This window comes from Pomacea canaliculata, linkage group LG3, assembly GCF_003073045.1.
Source record: "Pomacea canaliculata isolate SZHN2017 linkage group LG3, ASM307304v1, whole genome shotgun sequence".
Lineage (NCBI taxonomy): Eukaryota > Metazoa > Mollusca > Gastropoda > Architaenioglossa > Ampullariidae > Pomacea > Pomacea canaliculata.
This window is the reverse complement of record NC_037592.1, coordinates 38,068,118-38,085,516: the sequence shown is the minus strand read 5'-3', so window position 1 is coordinate 38,085,516 and position 17,399 is coordinate 38,068,118. Positions and strand designations below refer to the sequence as shown.

At 37.9% G+C, this 17,399-nt stretch overlaps 3 protein-coding genes across 5 annotated transcripts; all 3 read right to left on the bottom strand.

Moving 5' to 3' along the window:
* Nucleotides 1-251: 251 nt before the first annotated feature.
* LOC112560229 (zinc finger protein 595-like) lies at nt 252-6,080 on the bottom strand. The gene is given in 4 exon segments (XM_025231915.1): nt 252-3,047; nt 3,050-3,558; nt 3,561-5,214; nt 5,810-6,080. Coding segments are annotated over 3 exon segments (1,593 nt in total). The 5' UTR covers nt 3,715-5,214; nt 5,810-6,080; the 3' UTR covers nt 252-2,117.
* Nucleotides 6,081-6,442: 362 nt separating this feature from the next.
* LOC112560411 lies at nt 6,443-10,746 on the bottom strand. Of its 3 annotated transcripts, none has more exons than XM_025232255.1 (3): nt 10,640-10,746; nt 9,477-9,863; nt 6,443-9,133 (listed from the first exon to the last, which is right to left on the bottom strand). In XM_025232255.1, the coding sequence occupies exons 1-3, from the start codon at nt 10,662-10,664 to the stop codon at nt 7,515-7,517; spliced, it is 2,031 nt and encodes a 676-aa protein (XP_025088040.1). In that variant the 5' UTR covers nt 10,665-10,746; the 3' UTR covers nt 6,443-7,514. The 3 variants fall into 3 exon arrangements, with proteins under 3 accessions (XP_025088040.1, XP_025088041.1, XP_025088042.1); XM_025232256.1 differs by having other exon boundaries at nt 10,694-10,742; XM_025232257.1 differs by having other exon boundaries at nt 10,674-10,735.
* Nucleotides 10,747-13,231: 2,485 nt separating this feature from the next.
* Nucleotides 13,232-15,289, bottom strand: LOC112560222. The gene is made up of 4 exons (XM_025231899.1): nt 15,083-15,289; nt 14,475-14,658; nt 13,690-13,897; nt 13,232-13,402 (listed from the first exon to the last, which is right to left on the bottom strand). Exons 1-4 carry the CDS (start codon nt 15,253-15,255, stop codon nt 13,392-13,394), a joined length of 576 nt encoding a protein of 191 aa, XP_025087684.1. The 5' UTR covers nt 15,256-15,289; the 3' UTR covers nt 13,232-13,391.
* Between the last annotated feature and the right edge of the window lie 2,110 nt (nt 15,290-17,399).

Here is a 17,399-nt window from a genome sequence, read left to right as displayed (position 1 = left end):
AAAATACCTCATTTCACATCTAGACATTTTTTCTGTTTAAATTATTGTGAAGAATAGCACTAAATTTTGTAAATAGTTTCATTGATTGAAAAGAAGAACGTGGGATATTGATAACACTCTTGAGATTAACCAACGTAGTAAAATAATTTCATTGATTTTCTTGTCCAGATAAATAGAAAACAAAATATACATATAAAAGATGTACATAATCAGAGAGCAGTCATAAAAAAGCATTTAAAAATAACATGAAATAAATTGTTCATACATATACTTTTTATTTCAAAAGAATTTTTCTTTAATTTCATACATAACCTTTACTTGTATGTATGCATAAATTTCTGTAAAGAAAAACTGGCAAAAATAAAAAATCTGATATACTCACATCACAGTTTGTACCATACAAAACCGATCTATTTTGGCTAAATATGCTTTACACAGAAAGTAACAGAGTAAAATGAAATGGTAAAATATTTAGGCTTCAATACTGAGAAAAAGGGTAATAAGTAGAGAATAGCTCACACTGAACTGGACATCTTAACAGTTGCTGTTATAAATGTATAAGAGTAAGCAGCCATCATCCGTTCAGTATTGGTTTCGAATCCAAGAGGAAGACTAAACAAGCAGTGTAGGTCAAAATCATATTGTATAGCAAAAAATCTTTTGATATCCTTTGCACTTGGTAATATAAAATCTGTGATAGTTTATTGCACTTCACAACTACCAGTCATTTGCAATAGAGAAATCGTAAGAACAATAGCATAACAAATGTAAAATAATAACCCTTTCACCAATAAACTTAGCACTCTGAGTGAACCAGAATAAAACTTGCCCTGAAAAATTAAAGGCAGGGCATATATAATTCAAAACACAAGGATTGCACTTGACCACGCCAAATATCTGTCAAAGGCTATAATGTACATTCTTGTATTGTGTTTTGGCACTAGTAACCAAGGAGAGTATTGCATTAATAATATAAATACTAATATGTAAGACAATTTATCTCTCATACAAATGTATTGATGAGCATGTCATTCTGCATTTTATAAAGATGACAATACCTGATCCTTCTAGTTAATGATGCAACTTTTCAATTGTACACAAAGCACACATGGGTGCGAGTGCACACACATTCACAAAAACCCTGAGCACACATGCAAAGATCAGCTCCACTTTTTTTTTTTCAAAATCTTCACATTAACTTATAAAGGATAACCCTATAGTCACCAATCTCCACAAAGTAAATGAGGGGGGGGGGGCCTAAGGTTGGGGAAGACTTCATCTTTGACAGTGATATTTTGAACAAGACTCTGGCAAGGTTCAATACCAATTGTCAATTAAATCTGTACATATCTTCATCATTTTATGGGATAAGAAAGTTTTTTTTTTTTGCCCAATACATATATACTTACAGATAATACATGTACGTCAATGAACAGACTGTATCATTTAGAACAGGGGTGCCCAACCTATGGCCCGCGGGCCGGATGGTGCCTTACCCCACCGCTCATTTTAACTATACACAACATAATTTCATTTTCAACATCATGATTCTGGCAAACCCGCCATGTTCTGGTCTGCAAGACTTTATATCATGTCTCGTGCAGCCCTTGGGATAGAAAAGGATGGGCACCACTGATTTAGAATAACATTCTTGTTAAGGCTTCTAGAAATAAAGCAAATTGCAAGTGTAGCAGTAAAGACCAATCAAGAACATCTATGTTATGAACAAGAAATAATAATAAAAAACTGTTATCAGAATTGTAATTTTCATATGCTATGGCTACTGATTTTTGTGTTGGATAATTCATGAAATCTTACAACCACACATCCACACCAAATGAACTTTTAAGACTCATACATCACATTGCCTTAATACAGTAAATAAACAGTTTAAAATTATTAATCTCTCAAGAACTTTGAGCTTGCTTTTATATTGCACTCTAGCAAATATTTAATAAAGAAACGATTTTTTTAAAACTAATTCCAAGAATTACTTTGTATTGTCCAGGAAAGGATGCAAATGGCAATAACAAACCATTCCATGAAAAGGTCCTTTCTTCTTAATTTTTAACCTGCGACACATCTTTTCCCATTGACAAAAATCTGTAAGTCTTTTTTCATGTATGCCTTCTCAGATGCGAAGTTAGACTATAGCGCTTTGAGAATGCTGCCTCACAGTAAGGACAAGTAAACTGCAGTTCCCCAGCATGTGTCTTCATGTGGCGTTTTAGGGCCCCAGTCTGAGCAAAGGTCTTCCCACAAAGCTTACATTTGTATGGTTTCTCACCTGTATGCACCCTCATATGCACGGACAGTGTGCTTGACTGCCTGAAAGCCGCTCCACACAGACGGCAAATAAATGGCCGTTCACCCTTGTGAATCCTTTCATGTAACCGCAGACCTGTGACATCCATAAAAGCTGCATCACACGCACCACACTGAAAAGGTCGTTCATTTTTGTGACACTGCCTATGGGCTGTCAAACTTCCTGAGTGTGCAAAAGTTTCTCCACATTCATCACAAGCATAATTTGATTCCTTACCGTGGACAGTATTCATGTGCCCTTTAAGGAATTTTATTTTGGTGAATGCTGACGGGCAAACTTTGCACTTATGAGGGCGGTCTTGGTGAGTCTTCTTGTGCTGTGTCAGAAGCGGCTTGCTGACAAACCTCTCGCTACAAATGTCACATGCAAATTTAGGGTCTGTAAAATGAGATTTTCTGTGTGATGCTAGACTACTCACTTGAGAAAATGTCTTTCCACATTTGTCACACTGATGTGGACGAGCAGTATTGTGCATCTGCCTGTGGCGCTCAAGGCTAGCAATGCTAAGAAAAGAAGAATCACATTTCTCACACAAAAATGGTCGAGAACCAGTGTGATGCAAGATATGCTTATGAAGGCTACTTTCTGATGTGAAGGAGGCTCCACACTGATCGCAAAGGTGTGGAAGGTTGTCATTCACCTTTTCTGCTTTGTTTTTCTTGGGTCTTCCAAGGTCAGTTTGTCTTTCCCCCGCATCTGGGTTGGAAACCCATGGTGCAGCTTGTGGCGTGACAATGCACCAGGTTGGGAGAATGAAGCCCCACATAGTTCACAGCAATATGGCCGCTCCCCCGTGTGAATTCTCATGTGAATGCGAAGATTTCCGCTCTGAGTGAAGGCTGCAGGGCATTGGTCACACTTATGTGGGCGTTTATCAGCATGAATGTTCTTGTGTCTGTTAAGACTGCCCAGCTGAGTAAACCCTGCCCCACATTCACTGCAAGAAAAGGGCTTGCCTGTGCTTCTGCAATGACTAGTCTTGTGCTGCTCCAACCGTTTTTGCTTTGTGAATACTGTGCCACAGGTTTTGCAAGCAAAGCGTTCCCTGTGAGACCTCATGTGGTTTTCTAGATTACGCCGCTGAGCAAATTCTCTACCACAATCTTTGCATTTGAATGTTTCTCTACCTATATGAATTTTCATATGCCGTATCAATCCCATGGTTTTTGAAAAAGCAGCTTTGCACAGTCCACAACAATATAGTTTATGGGTCTCCAGATGACTTTCATATCTGCTTTGTTTGAAAAGGATTTGATACATTCATTACATTGATAAACAATGCCTTGAGCACATGGTTCATCAGCCTGAGTAGGATTATTCTCTATTCCTTCGCTTAAACTAATTTCAAGATCTTTAGAGACAACCTCTCCACCAGAAGCAGCTGCCATTGCTGTGCCACCTAATGGAACAGGATTCTCAATATTTAGATTCTCATCAGTTAACTCAGCAGTCACTTGCGCTGAAGAAGCTGATATGTTCTTTCTCTCCAGCACAGCAATTTGATTTTTCTTGTTTAACAGCTTCTGAAAGTGATTCTACTCCCAATCTGGAAGATGAAAATGAATCAATGGTTCTTTCTCTGCATTTTCAAGGGTTCTGGAGATAGTCCCTTCGTGTTCCTTCAGATCAACTATTTCTGAAAACAGATCCATGTTTTCAAAAGGCAGATCCCAAGAATTAAAGTTTTCATAACCAAGAATTACTTCTCCATTATGAAGATGTGGAAGAAGGGTTCCATTATCACTGGTGGGCAATCTATTTGGAGCAGAATTCTCACAAGCAAGTTCAGCTGTAGCTTTTGGAGCTTCTACTTCGAAGAAACAATGATGATGGCACTGCAGGAAGTGTGCAACAAGGTCAACCGTCATAGAAAAGGTACCATCACACTGGTCACAGCAATGACGATGTAGGGCGGGAGTGGTGCTCAAGGTATTTTCACATTGATCACAGTCTTGAGACTGGACTATTTGTGTTCCCAGTAAACCTGTGATTTGCTGAACCACTTGCTGTGTTGTATCCTTTTTTAGGTCCATCATGCTAGGGTCTTGAAGGACTTGGTCAAAGGAGAAGGGGATTAATCAAAGGTTCACAAAAATATAAAAAAGCAGCATTCTCAAAGAGCACCAATATATTGGATCAATATCAAGTTTTGAAAGCATTATTAACTGATAGAAAAAACAGTGCACTAAGTGGAAAGGCAACCACAGTAGCTGCAGTGCCAGTGGTCCACTTATCTGGAAGCATTTGTAGCCCTAATAACCAAAAAAGTATTTCAAAAGCCATTTTTGTGAGTAAGCTGAGCATTCAGGCTTTTGAAGTAACAAACCTAAAAGCTACACATTGTAAACTTTACAAAACATCAGTTGTCACTGAAAAATGTAAAGTTGCGCTGTTTCCCATATATAACCCTGACGAGAACAGAACATTTGAAATCTTCAGTTCTCTTCAAGAAGGATTGGTGCTAAATATATGTCAGTTTGAAGCAACCACTACTGTTTGCATTTGCAAGGCCTCTCACTGAAATTTACACCATATTCACATATCTAACTAGAGACAACACTTTATCTTCACAATTAATTTGTCATACGCAATTAGAATTGGTTCTTTGCCATGAATTTTGCAGAAACAGCCCTAGCTGTACAATAACAAAAAATAAAAACTTACCAAAAGATGCTCACAACAATGTACAAAAATGGATGAAATTCATCCCACCCAGAATATTTTACCCCTCCCTAGCACTGTCAGGCAGCATTTCAAAAAGCAGATTGGAAGATGATCATTCCCTTTGGTTTCCATGCCAATATGACTCCCTGTATGAACCAATGTCATGGCCAGCCAAGGACACAAGCTGCTTAGTAGTTTGTAGACATCTTCCCATTTTGCACATGCTGCAAATACCCCGTTTCAGATTACATTCAATTGCAAATATGGTCTGATATTAAGCACAATACTCAACGTTAATTGTTTATTATAAACTTTCAAATTTATTTGATTCCTAATATAACTTTTTAAATGTAGGAAAAGTACAGCTGCAGAAGTTTAATCTCATTTTTGACTAGTTTAGCATATATCTAGGATATCTAAATATATCTATATCTGGATTAATAAAAAGCACTAAAAACTCTCTAAGATTATGAATTAAGTATTTTTCAAGATGTACAGAGATTTGTTTGATCCCATAAGATAAATGATTACATGGCAATATAAGTAAACGATAGCTCCCTTATTGTAAATGTTTTTCATCTCTCTCTCTTTTGTTAATGAAATATGAAAACGTTCACCTACTCGGTAGTAATTAGAAAATCACTTTTTGATCATCAGTTCATTTGGGCATCATCATGCCATTATCATGGATCAAACTAAAATAGTCTTTGCAATGCTTTGGTATCGCTCGATAGATAGATAAAAGGGAGTTACAGCTGCAATCTTTGCTACATATAAAGGCTTATAGCTGCACAGATATAAGAACCAAGATCGGCTTACCACGAAAACCAGCGGTGACCTATGGTAGGAGAACGCTGTGACCTTGACGTGCAGCTGATAAGATGAACTGGATCAGTAAGTGCAATGGACCTAATACAAGTACATCCTATAGCAAGCGTATCTAGATATGGTGATCTATACCGAAGAAGCAACTTTATTCAGTTGCATGACATCAACTACACCGTCTTCTTGCTGCTTTTCTCATGCAGTTTCAGCAAAGTTCACAGAGTAGCTTCCCTCCGCGGCCATGAATAAATCACTTGCTGTCACATGATTACCATATTTGGACATTATCGTCTGCTGTGCACGATCACTTCTCCACGCACAAAAATCTTTTCTTGCTCTCTCCAGACTATTTTAAGGATAATTTATTAGTTCATACCTTTAATAGCTCTTCCTCTGTATCTAGGTCTCTCGATGTAGATGACTCGCGAAGGTTACCAGTCGTGTTTGATGTCTATGATCTTTAATGGATGCAGGGTTTTTTTTTTTTGCAAGTGAATTAATTGCAAACTGATCATCACTTTAAAACGCTCGTAGTCTTTCTACACACACATATATATATATACAGACTGTCGCAGATGAAAATAAATGGCATGACTGAATCTACAGGCGCATATCAACACTCATGCAACACAACCTGGAAAAATTTTGAGAATTCACTTCATTTAATGACTTAATAGACTACCGTTTTATGACAAGATCGCAGAATTTCTGTTTGAAAATACATAATGATGACACAGTTACCATACATATAAGATGCTGTACATATGATTCTTTAAAGAAATGCAACAGCTACCACATAGAGCTTGCACAGAAAAAAGGTTACTGTTCTGTACAACACCAGAGAAAGCATAGACAAGAGCAGTCTGTCATCTCTTGCTTTCAGAGGTTTTTACAAAGTATCCAACATTGGCAACACTTAATGACTTTAGCAACCTCAATATAGAATTCACACCATGACCAAGATAAAGGAACCAAAGACTAGAAATATGAGAATTAAGTTCTTAAACACATCTTTTTTCCAAGTGCAAGTGACTGAGTCAGTGAACTAAAATATGTTCTCTCTTGGAGGTGTGACTTGCAACTGTATATATACAGCTAGTGTATAATTTTAAGAGATTGGTTGAATGTTAAAGAAATACTGATGTTATACTATGTATGCTTCACAAATGTATGTAAATAGCTAATGTATAATTTTATCTGATTGAATGTTAAAGAAATACTGCTGTTATACTATGTATTCTTCACAAACCATCCTCAAAGCCATTGTCATAAAAGCGTATCTATAAGAAAAATATATCCTTTATGCACAGTGTATTTTCAGACTTTAGAACATTATTGCCATGTGTCCACAACAACTTATGACGATTGCTGATGCCATGAGAGAATTACATTCTGGAGGTCAGGTCTTGTGTGCACCGGAGAAAATGAGAAAAATTTATCTACATTGATTTTTATTTAAAAGTCTTTGGAAACCTTAAAAATGTAGGCAAACTTTAGCTACAGAATAAATACACTGCACAGTGAACTAAGAAGCATAGAATTATCAAAAGCTCACTTTCTAAACTCTATGATGCAGGAATGTGTGGACTAAAGACATTTTAAACAATTCATCAACAATCACTCAAACTACTCTGATCACTTATAATATTTAAAATAACAAGTCACACATTACTTTTACACTTAAGGCAGTCATATTTTGTCACACTTCTTCTGAAGGATTGCTCTCTGATAATTTAGATTGTTTCCTTCTAGAATCTCCTTTTGTTGAGAAGTGTCTTTTGCGTGTTTGACAAAGTGTTTTAGGATCAACTTTCGCAACTTCAAATGCTGATTTGTTTTTATTTGTCAACTCTGGAGTTTTAGCAGCAGTAATTGTTGAAGTAACTGTATTCATTATGCTGTTCAGGGTATGATCATCAATTGCAGAATTTACCACGTCAATCAAATCGTTTATTTTATGCAAAATAGCTGTTCGTAAGTCTTGAAAACTGTTGCAATATTGTGCATTGTCAGTAGAATTATGCTGCTTAAGAAAGTCAGTCTCTGAATCTCCCTGTCCTCCTTGATCACAAGATGATGGCAAAGCCTCCATGGTAGGACCAGTTGAAAGTGACATTTGTACAGCATGGATATGTTTGCAAGGCAAACCTTGAGCAACATGATCAAAACAAGTGCATACAAACATAAGTGAACACACACCACAGGCTGTACAAATCTGTTTGCACTTGCAAGAGTCATGTGCTGCCTTTTTAACAAAATACTGCTTTGCACACGTTTCATCTGGTGAGTGCACCACCCACTCATCTTCCTTTTTGTGTTCAACTGTGAAATGTTTTGAAACAGCTGATCTGTGCCTATTTCTAATGTCTCTCATCCTCATTCTGTGTGCTGTTTCCCCATTCTCCATGTCTCGAGCTTTCTCATGTCCCATATGGTCTAAACAAAATTCAGCCACTACTTTCTTTGTTTCACAGCAATACTTAACCGTTATGAAACATGTGCATTTACCAGAAATTTTTCTGGAACCTTGACTTCGTTTTGCTCTTTTTCTGTCTGACTCACTGACCAATTTTGCTTCTCCAGAGCGACAGCAGTAAAAAGATTCCTTCACACATGAAATACTTTTTTTCCCCCCACGAACTTTTACAAAATCAGCCATACTTTGTTTCTCTGCTTCTTTTTTAAAATTCTCAAATTCTTCCTTACAGTTGAATGCTATTTTGCTTATTTTCATGTTTTTTCCATGTGCATCATTGTAGTGCTGAATCAAATGTTTTATAGACAGAGCTTTAACATTGCACAGCATGCAGAGGCAAGTGCCTTCGGTCACTGGAACTTCTCTGCCAGGATGCTGTCTTTTGATATGTCTGAGAAAATTTGATCTGTCTGACAGAATCATAGCACAATAAGGGCAGACTTTTCTTTTAGGGGAGTGGCTAAGGGCAGAGGGACTAGCCAGTGTGGTCACAGAACCATCTGCATGTGATGGAAGTGAAGATTTCCTTTTCCTGTTTGGTATTAATGTTGGTTTTTGTCTGGCAACAGATGGTTGAGCTGATGTTTCTTTGGCATTGATAGATAATCCCTCACTGGTACTGGATATTGATGCTTGATTCTCAGCAGGTAATGAACAGAGTTTTTGTCTGGTGTTTCCATTTACCAGAGATGGTGCCTTGGTGGACAGTCCTTGACTCTTCCTCAGTGATAGAGGGAAAACTCGTCTGGCATTTCCAAATGCTGGAGGTAGTGCCTTGGTTGCACTCAAGGGTGGTATTGGTCTCTTGATGCTTAGTGGCGGCAGGGTTCCTGTACACCTTACTAGACAGAATATAAATATCTCATAAAGGGCCATTCTAATCAAAATAAAGACTGCACCTCTTATAAGTAAAAAGAGAAAAAAAATTATTGGTCATTTCAAGAATGAAAATCCAAACAGGTAAGGAATATTAGGATATAGCACCAAGTGGAGCTGAGGAAAGCTGAAGGAGAAAGGAAAAAAGAAAGTTTGTGGAATTTATACATAAATTTATCTTGAATTAAGCATATTTTAAGCAGCATAATTTCTCATAATAACCTAAACACAATTTATAGCCAAATATAATCCTTCACTTAGCTTTATTTATTTACCCTCCACACATATACAAAATAAACATGTACATACCTAGTACAAAGAGAGTGGAAACCTTGGGAGATGATTCTTGTCTCAGGTTTCCACACTCTGGAAGTGGTACCATGGGGGTGTTGGTGGGTACTGTTTGATTTTCAACAGGTAAGCATGATGCTATTGCTGGTGCTCTGAAGGTGTTCAAAGATAGTTCTTGGCTTTCAATAAGTAATGAAGATTGATCTAGTCTGGCACTTCCACATGCTGAAAGTGGTGGTTTTTTGATGTTAGGGGCTGGTGCTTGGTTCTTGACAGATGATAAAGAGGATTCTTGATGGATGACCATGAGATCATCCAAAAACGTCAAATCAGGAATAACCCCAGGCTTTGAACATTCAGTAGTGAAGCAGAATTTTTCAGGAAAATCCATCGTCCTTTGCCTACCTACAATTCAAGTGAAATGTTGTTTATAAATAACTAAAAAAAATCACACACATCCATCTAATGTCAGCATTTTAACATCAGTCAATACTATAATGGCAATATGGCATAACAGTTGTGGCAAGCTCTCTTCGACCACTTATCATATGTATACAAAGCAGTACACTGAATAATTTAGCTCTCTACCTTTCTTGGCTGCTGAGGATTTAACACAAATTCTTGATTATCATTTAAAAATGCCTTTATTATGGTGGTTCACAATACCATTAAAAAAGATTTGAGTGTTTATTATTAATAGTAATAGTTCAGTTTGCTCCGTTTTTTTCTTCTGCTGCACTGTGTCAACGGAGTATGGCTTTCACGTCATAGCCTAACATTTTACTTATCTTCTTGAATGTGGTTTCCCTTTAGTGACGAACTAAGAATATTGCATTTTTATTTTCTAAAATGTACCAATCACAGCATGATCGCAGTAAGATTATGCTGTGTTCTCATCGACAGTTTACACAATCTATAAGGCAGGTATTCATCTACGTAACGACATAATCACTATGATGCAATGCGGATTTGTGACATTGTTATGATAAAAGCACTGAAATGTTAAGGGAGATATGAACATTGGGTTAAGAGTTTGCGGTAGCAACGAGAGACTATCACAGAAAGTGTTCAACGGGCTGAGCTGTTAGCAGCTTGCCAGCTTATTATTATTTTTTTAATAAAGGAAAGTCTGAGTCTTTCAGTACATGAAATTCCTGTTTAAATAACGAGGTTACACTTACAATAGTTTCTAACAAGCAAAATCATAGACTTTACGAGCACTCAACGTTCTTCACCCAACCCGAGTCCGTAAACCGGAAATCGACCACAACAAAATGCGGATACACTCACCAGACGCTTATTGGCTGGCTAAGTCACATGACTGTCACATGCTAGTCTTAGCAACGGACAAATGCAAATAAATCGGTTCTCTCTGTCTAATTTTCCCTCTTTAATCCCTTTGTTGTATAGTTAAGCAGTGCTTTAATTTCCTTTCTTTAAATCCAGGGGGTCGATATTAAATTATTAAATATATAAGCACAACTTCATTGCTTATATATTCGATCTCATATGTTGATGGAGGTATGAAAATTGCTCCCGCTTTACGATCTGTTGTATTTTCAGATAACGAACTATATAACTTATGTGAAGTAGTGCTTAATGTATTCCAAAATCACCTCAACTCCCCTGCCGAGGTGCTGCTAGCTGAAGAACGACCTGCGCATGGCTTCAGAACAGACGGGAGCAAATTTTGGGCAGCTGATCGAAGTTGGACAATCAGCACGTCGCATCCTTATAGAATTTTTTTTTTAAATCCTAACACCAGAGAGAAAACTTTACCACAACTTCAGCGTTTTAAAAGGTGTATTGGATAGAGTCTGGCACGAGAGGCTGTGCATGTGATGCAGAAATTCAGAAAGTTAATTATGTTCCAATGAAACGTGACCATAATTGCGGGCGATGCTGTCTGAAGCAGTCTATACCTCGATCCGGTTTTCAAACTTTTCCAGACGAGTACCACTTTCAAAATTCGAATTGACCGAATATATGACACGTCCATGCCAGCATATACGTTCTTGCCCATGAATATGCCGCTGTAGTTTTAACGTCGGTTAGCATTTTACGGTTGGTTCCCTAACCAACGGTCGTTAACTTTAACGTGGGTGATTTAACCGACGTTCCATGAATATAAGCCGGCGTCAGGATATTACGCCAACCAGACTTACCCTTGTAATCCTGATTGATAGCACTGTGCATATATATATATATTTACAGCGTTTATCCAGCTGGTAAGTGTGTGGGATCTGTGGATGTTGTGGCCGCCGGGTCACAGCTATAATATGAGTTAAAAGTTTGTTAGACCGTTGGTTGCGATTTAATTATGACCATATGCAAGGCTCCACCAGCAGTAATGACAACACACACACACACACACGCGCGCGCGCGCACACGCATATTTTGTTTAAATTTTGGTGCATATATATGTTGGTACACGTACCACAGTTTGAAAACCGAGGTTCTATACAAATCAGTCCCCGACATTGTGTGAAATAGCATGGTGTTGAAGATTACGTGCTTGGGGTAGGTGGGGTGCAAACAGTCCACAGGTATATATATATACGCCCCTGCCGAGACTGAATCAGAGACCGTCTACTAGTCCAGGAGTGAAAACCATCATTATAATGATACAGTAATAGTTGATGAAAACTCACTTTGATCCACCCTGATCATCTTGCAGCACTCGTCCATAACTAGGCCGCCATCATACAGTCTAATTTTTAGCAGGTTTAGGTAGGCAGTAAATCCCACTTAAAAGTATATCTATGACCCCTTTAAAAGAGCATGGTTAAATTGATGTTGATATGGATATTTTCAAGAGGCTGGTAATTTTTTCTATTGTGTAAGTAATGTTCAAGTTTGTAAGTGATTGCCATCTGCATGAACTTTCCTCATGCCCAGCCTCTTTCACACTATCACAATTAAGTTATTGAAAAGCCTCTTGATGTGGAATATATGGTATCGCAGTTCATAACACAATATAGTTATTTTATTTTTAGGATGTTGTAAAACTGACGCAAGACAAATTCTTCAATATTTCATAGCAGTAATGGTTACCAGGACAGTGCACGAGGGGCTATGTCATGTGATGCAAAATGTAACAACGAAGAGGGTCTGGTGCAAGTCAAGTCATGGAAGCGCTGTGTAAGAACTCAACTAGCTCAGTAATGTTGATAATGAAATGGGAGCTGACTTTCACACGACAGTCGGCGCCAGTCAAGGGTTTGTATATCTGCCATATTTTTGCGGCTGTAGGTTTTCTTAATAAGTTAGAACGTCACCAAGATAACGGAAAAAAGCAGCCCATAAATTTTGTCTGTCAAAAATTCTAACTGACCATCTTGGACTGGAACAAAGATATAAAATACAAGTATTTAGTAACTTTGACTGGACGTGCTTCTTAAATGTGTTCAAGGATTTCTTTCATCAAAGTTTTATAAAAATAATAAACTACAAATCTAATTTAAGTTTGAAGACTTGAAATAACAGGAAATATAACGTACAAGTAATTATAGTCGCACATAGACTCTCAAAGATTTAAAATTAGGAAAGTGTACTTTGATAAATAGCCTGCACTCTAATGAAATATTGGGTATGTAGAGGGGTGAGTGGGTAGATTGATGTGTTAGTGTGTTTAAGAAGAAGTAGTCTGAATAGCATCGGGAATCTTCAAGGTACAAGTTCTTTCACCAAGAATGCCACGCACGCACGCACACACGCACGCACATTGCATGGAATCAGAATATAAAAACAAATCTCACAACAACTGTAGCAGTTTTGTTTTATTGGATTTTGTTTGATGCCAACTATTGTTGCATGCAAAAGGCACTGGTTTGCAGCAAGATGATAGTAACTATTTGCCTAATCACTATGGCAGATAAATTTACGAGTTGAAGTTATAAGAGAGCTCTCACTAATTTGAAAAGGCAGCCTCCGCTAACGGCGACCTGCAATACAAGAACAGAAGCATCCAACCTTAGATTGCTCACTGGCTGTAGCTATTGCACGCAATCAAACAGCCAAAACAATAGTGATTCTTGTTTAAATTACAAGGGAAGACAAACTAGGATATTTAAGGGCAATTGAGAACTTTCTTTTGAGATTCTTAAAAAACAAAATGCGAGAACGTGTTTACAAAGACTCTAGTGCATTAATCACTACTGGAGATACAAAAACCTTCATCAGTCTATGTTTAATAATACCATTTTAAAATTATTTAAAGTAGAACTCATACCTTCAGCCCTGCTTTTAAAGATTCCCAAAAAGCTGAGCCCATGGCACCGAGGACGATATCTCTGATGATTCTGATGTCTGCCAATTGAAGATCGCACAGTCCCGGCGCCCCACCACCGGGGGACAGATAACACGTCACATGCGAATCGAACGCTGTTGACTTTATCTGTGCATGGCGAACCTGCGATGAGAAGGGGAACCAGTTTGACCTGAAACACACCATGCTAACATATTATGAGATGAAGTGAAGAACTGTCGGAAAAGAACTCCAGTTTAAAGCACCAAAACGATCATCGTCCTAACGAAAACTTTGCTACAAAACTGTCCGTCTTCCTGGTCCGAATCCTACAAAAATTGACAGTAGGCTTATTTTCTTCAGCATTCTCCTTTAAAAAAAAAAAAAAAATTCAAGAACGATATCAGTAAATCAAAGGCGAACAGCACTCCCTCACAGTGTCATTTTTGTTGTTGTTGTTGTTGTTGTTGTTGTTGTTGTTGTTGTTGCAAGAGGAGATCTTAACACACATAATACATCAAGCAATAAATTGTAAAGATGATTCGTCGTTGTTTTGTTTTTTTTCGGTGCAAGAAGATCCTTAGAAGTAAAAGATGCAACTACCTGTAGACAAGCTGCTCATCTGGTCAGCACCATGTCACGTCGGGATGAGGTAAAGTTTTACAAATGAACTATTCCCATATTTCATTGCGGCTCTACATTTGTAATCATCTGTCACAGTTATCACGTATTTCAACTGTCAACACGTCATACAGGTGAGCAAAGGTTACCTGTAAACATTTGCGCACTGCGTCGACCCACTGCTTGCCCTCAGAAGAGAATCTGTTGTAGTTACTGTTGAACAGGTTACAGTACTTCTCAGCATATGTAATAGCATAGTCGTCTGGTGTGCCTTGGCAAGGGATGCTCGCCTCCAAACAGTATCTGTACCAGCTACAGTTACCGCCGGTGGGACTGTCGACAAAAAAGGCAAGTGCAGGAGGAAGCAGCTGATATTAAATTTTATTTTTATTAGTCACAAGAGTGTAATATTCTTACTTGATAAAGCGTTTCACTGTTGTCACACAATGAAGTTTTTGCTTCTTTCTATAATTGATTTATACAAAAATATTTAAAGCCATTGGTCACACGAATACCCTATACAAAGTTTTGATTTTTAAAAATAATTTTATTGTTGTGAATTGATTTTAAAATTCTTCCCTTTAGATGAAAACTAATAATATTTATATTTTTATACTTCAGATAGTTGCAGAAGTCTATTTCACCAGTACAACTCAAGTTTACCTGTTTTCTTATATTTTTACAAGAAAATATTTCGATGCTGTCTTAAACTATCCGGTATAATATTGCTAGAAGCAAGCAGCTCCCTTTTACTTACGTGTAGCAGTCTGGGCCGATTGTTGCTTGTCTCTTTGTCTTGTTACTCGGGCGTCGGCTGACGACGACAGCAGAAACAGGACGACAGTTGTTGCCAACAAGGCGAAGGATGCTAACCGATGCATTTTCGTACTTAGCAATCAGAACCTTCACTAACCGAGAACTACCCAGCATTGAGTCTTTATACAATTCGCAACCCGAATGCTCCCCTCCCCTTTTCTATCTAGCAAAAAAGAAAAACAAGTTTTAGCTACGGTTGTGAATACTCTCAAGGAAATTATAAAAAATACTGTAGATAAAAGAAATCGAACGAGCATTTCGAAATTGCAAGAAATTTGCAAGAGCTCCACGACCATCTTTTTCGAAAACTCCTCTTTTAAATTCCTTTTTTTCTGTTTCTGATTATGGGAAAAAAAAACCACAATACCTCTGACCTACAAGTTCTCACCCTCCCCCTTCAGCTCTCCTCGGACAAAGACCAAATCTCCCGACACTGTGATTTTTCAAAAACGCTGTTTAAGCCAACATCTGCTTCATGCTTTTTCCAAAAGTTTCTTCTTGATGTCAGTACACGTGGTTATGTATAGACTAATTGTAATAATACTATTTGCTTTCCTCCCACTACCTTCCTAGATGTTTTGCTGACAAGAAATTCTCTCGCCTACACCAAAAAAAAGCTTCTGCTTGACAGCAAGTGAGTATACTGCGTTGTGCATAGAAAAACCGTAATACAACTATCTTTCCTTTCACTACATTTTTAGATGCTTTGCTGACAAGACATTCTATAGACAAACAGAGTTGATTTGTAGAGATACATTTTTATTTGCTGCAGTTCATATTTTCGTGGGGTGGGGTAAAGCTAGTGTAGAGAACTGTGACTTCTCTCATCTTGTGCACGGTGTGTAGAAGGTTCAGCCAGCTCTTTCCGCTGTTATTTTCTGTCATTATAACTTACTCATTTACTTTAAGCAACAAAAAGTTATTTTCGTAAGAAGTATAATAATAAAAAAAGTTGGTATCTGTGATACGTGGGGCTGTCTCTTTCTCCGCCCGGGGTCACAGCCCTCCCGAGTATAAAAAAGATCACGAAAGAGAACCCTGATTTTATCTACATATACTATGGCTTCTGCGATCGGGGCCGGCGCCACGCTGTGTTGCACCCTAGGCGAAAGACAAATGCTTTGACCCCACACCATACAAAATGACCAGTTATAATATTTATTTTAAAATTTATTTAGATGCCCAGGTCATGCTTTAAACATAATTTTTTCTTGCTTTTTAGCTGTGCACAAAGAGTTATAAGTTTCTTGAGATTTCGCGCATTTGCCAAGTCATGGTCAACAGATAGTGTGGCCAGCTCGATCACTCTGTTTTGCAACATTCTTGACCTCACATAATTTTTAATTATTTTTAGTTTTTAGAAACTTTGAACTGCACTGGCAACAGAAATAGGAAGGGTCAATAAAATATTGAGATCACTACAATATTCAAAGAGGGAGTTCTGAGTGTGACAAAATCGCTTTCCCAGTTGCCTAATCTTTCCGAAATAATGAGTTTAGAGTCCGGTACAGTCTGCCTGTGTCTGGCTCTTCCACCTTTTTGTATCGGCTTTTTCATCAGCTACTCCGTTCACCGACACCGTTCTTACCGAGTGAGAGGAGCTGGACAGGAGGGATGGAGAGGTTTGAGAGAATCAAGCGTTTTCCTTCTTTTGTACATTTGTGATGTACAGCACGAACAGTATATTATCCATCAGCACAGTCATAATTATAAGGGCTTATTTTCACAATATCTATACAATGCATTATGTACTGAAATGATATACGGAAAATTGTGTGTCGGGAGGGAAGGGTAGTACTGTATTAAAAGTTTTCTTAGCTATTGCTTTATCTATATTTTTGTTTTGGCACGCATATCAGTGAAACCTAGAGGTAGCAGGCAAAATATCATTGTATATATCTCTGTTTCTGTAAGAAGTTATTCCTATAACAAAAATATATATTGTGAGATAGCTTTGTAGCTATTTATTAAGGTATACCTTGCAACGACGCTACTTTTCACACTTATAAGGCTCTCTCCTCCTGCTGTTATTTGATATATGCTTTACCCAGGGCAAGTGTGTCCTGTCCATGAGCTGAATAATTGACGAAATACTCTTTCCTTGCATACGCTTTCAAGCAGTGAGGCTTAGACTTACAAACATACAGACAGCACATACGTTTACACTGACACACATGCGCACGCACATCAGGTCGTTGACTGTCACACGCTCTGTACATCTGTCACCGCCACGTCGCGGCCAAAAACGACTGCGAAGT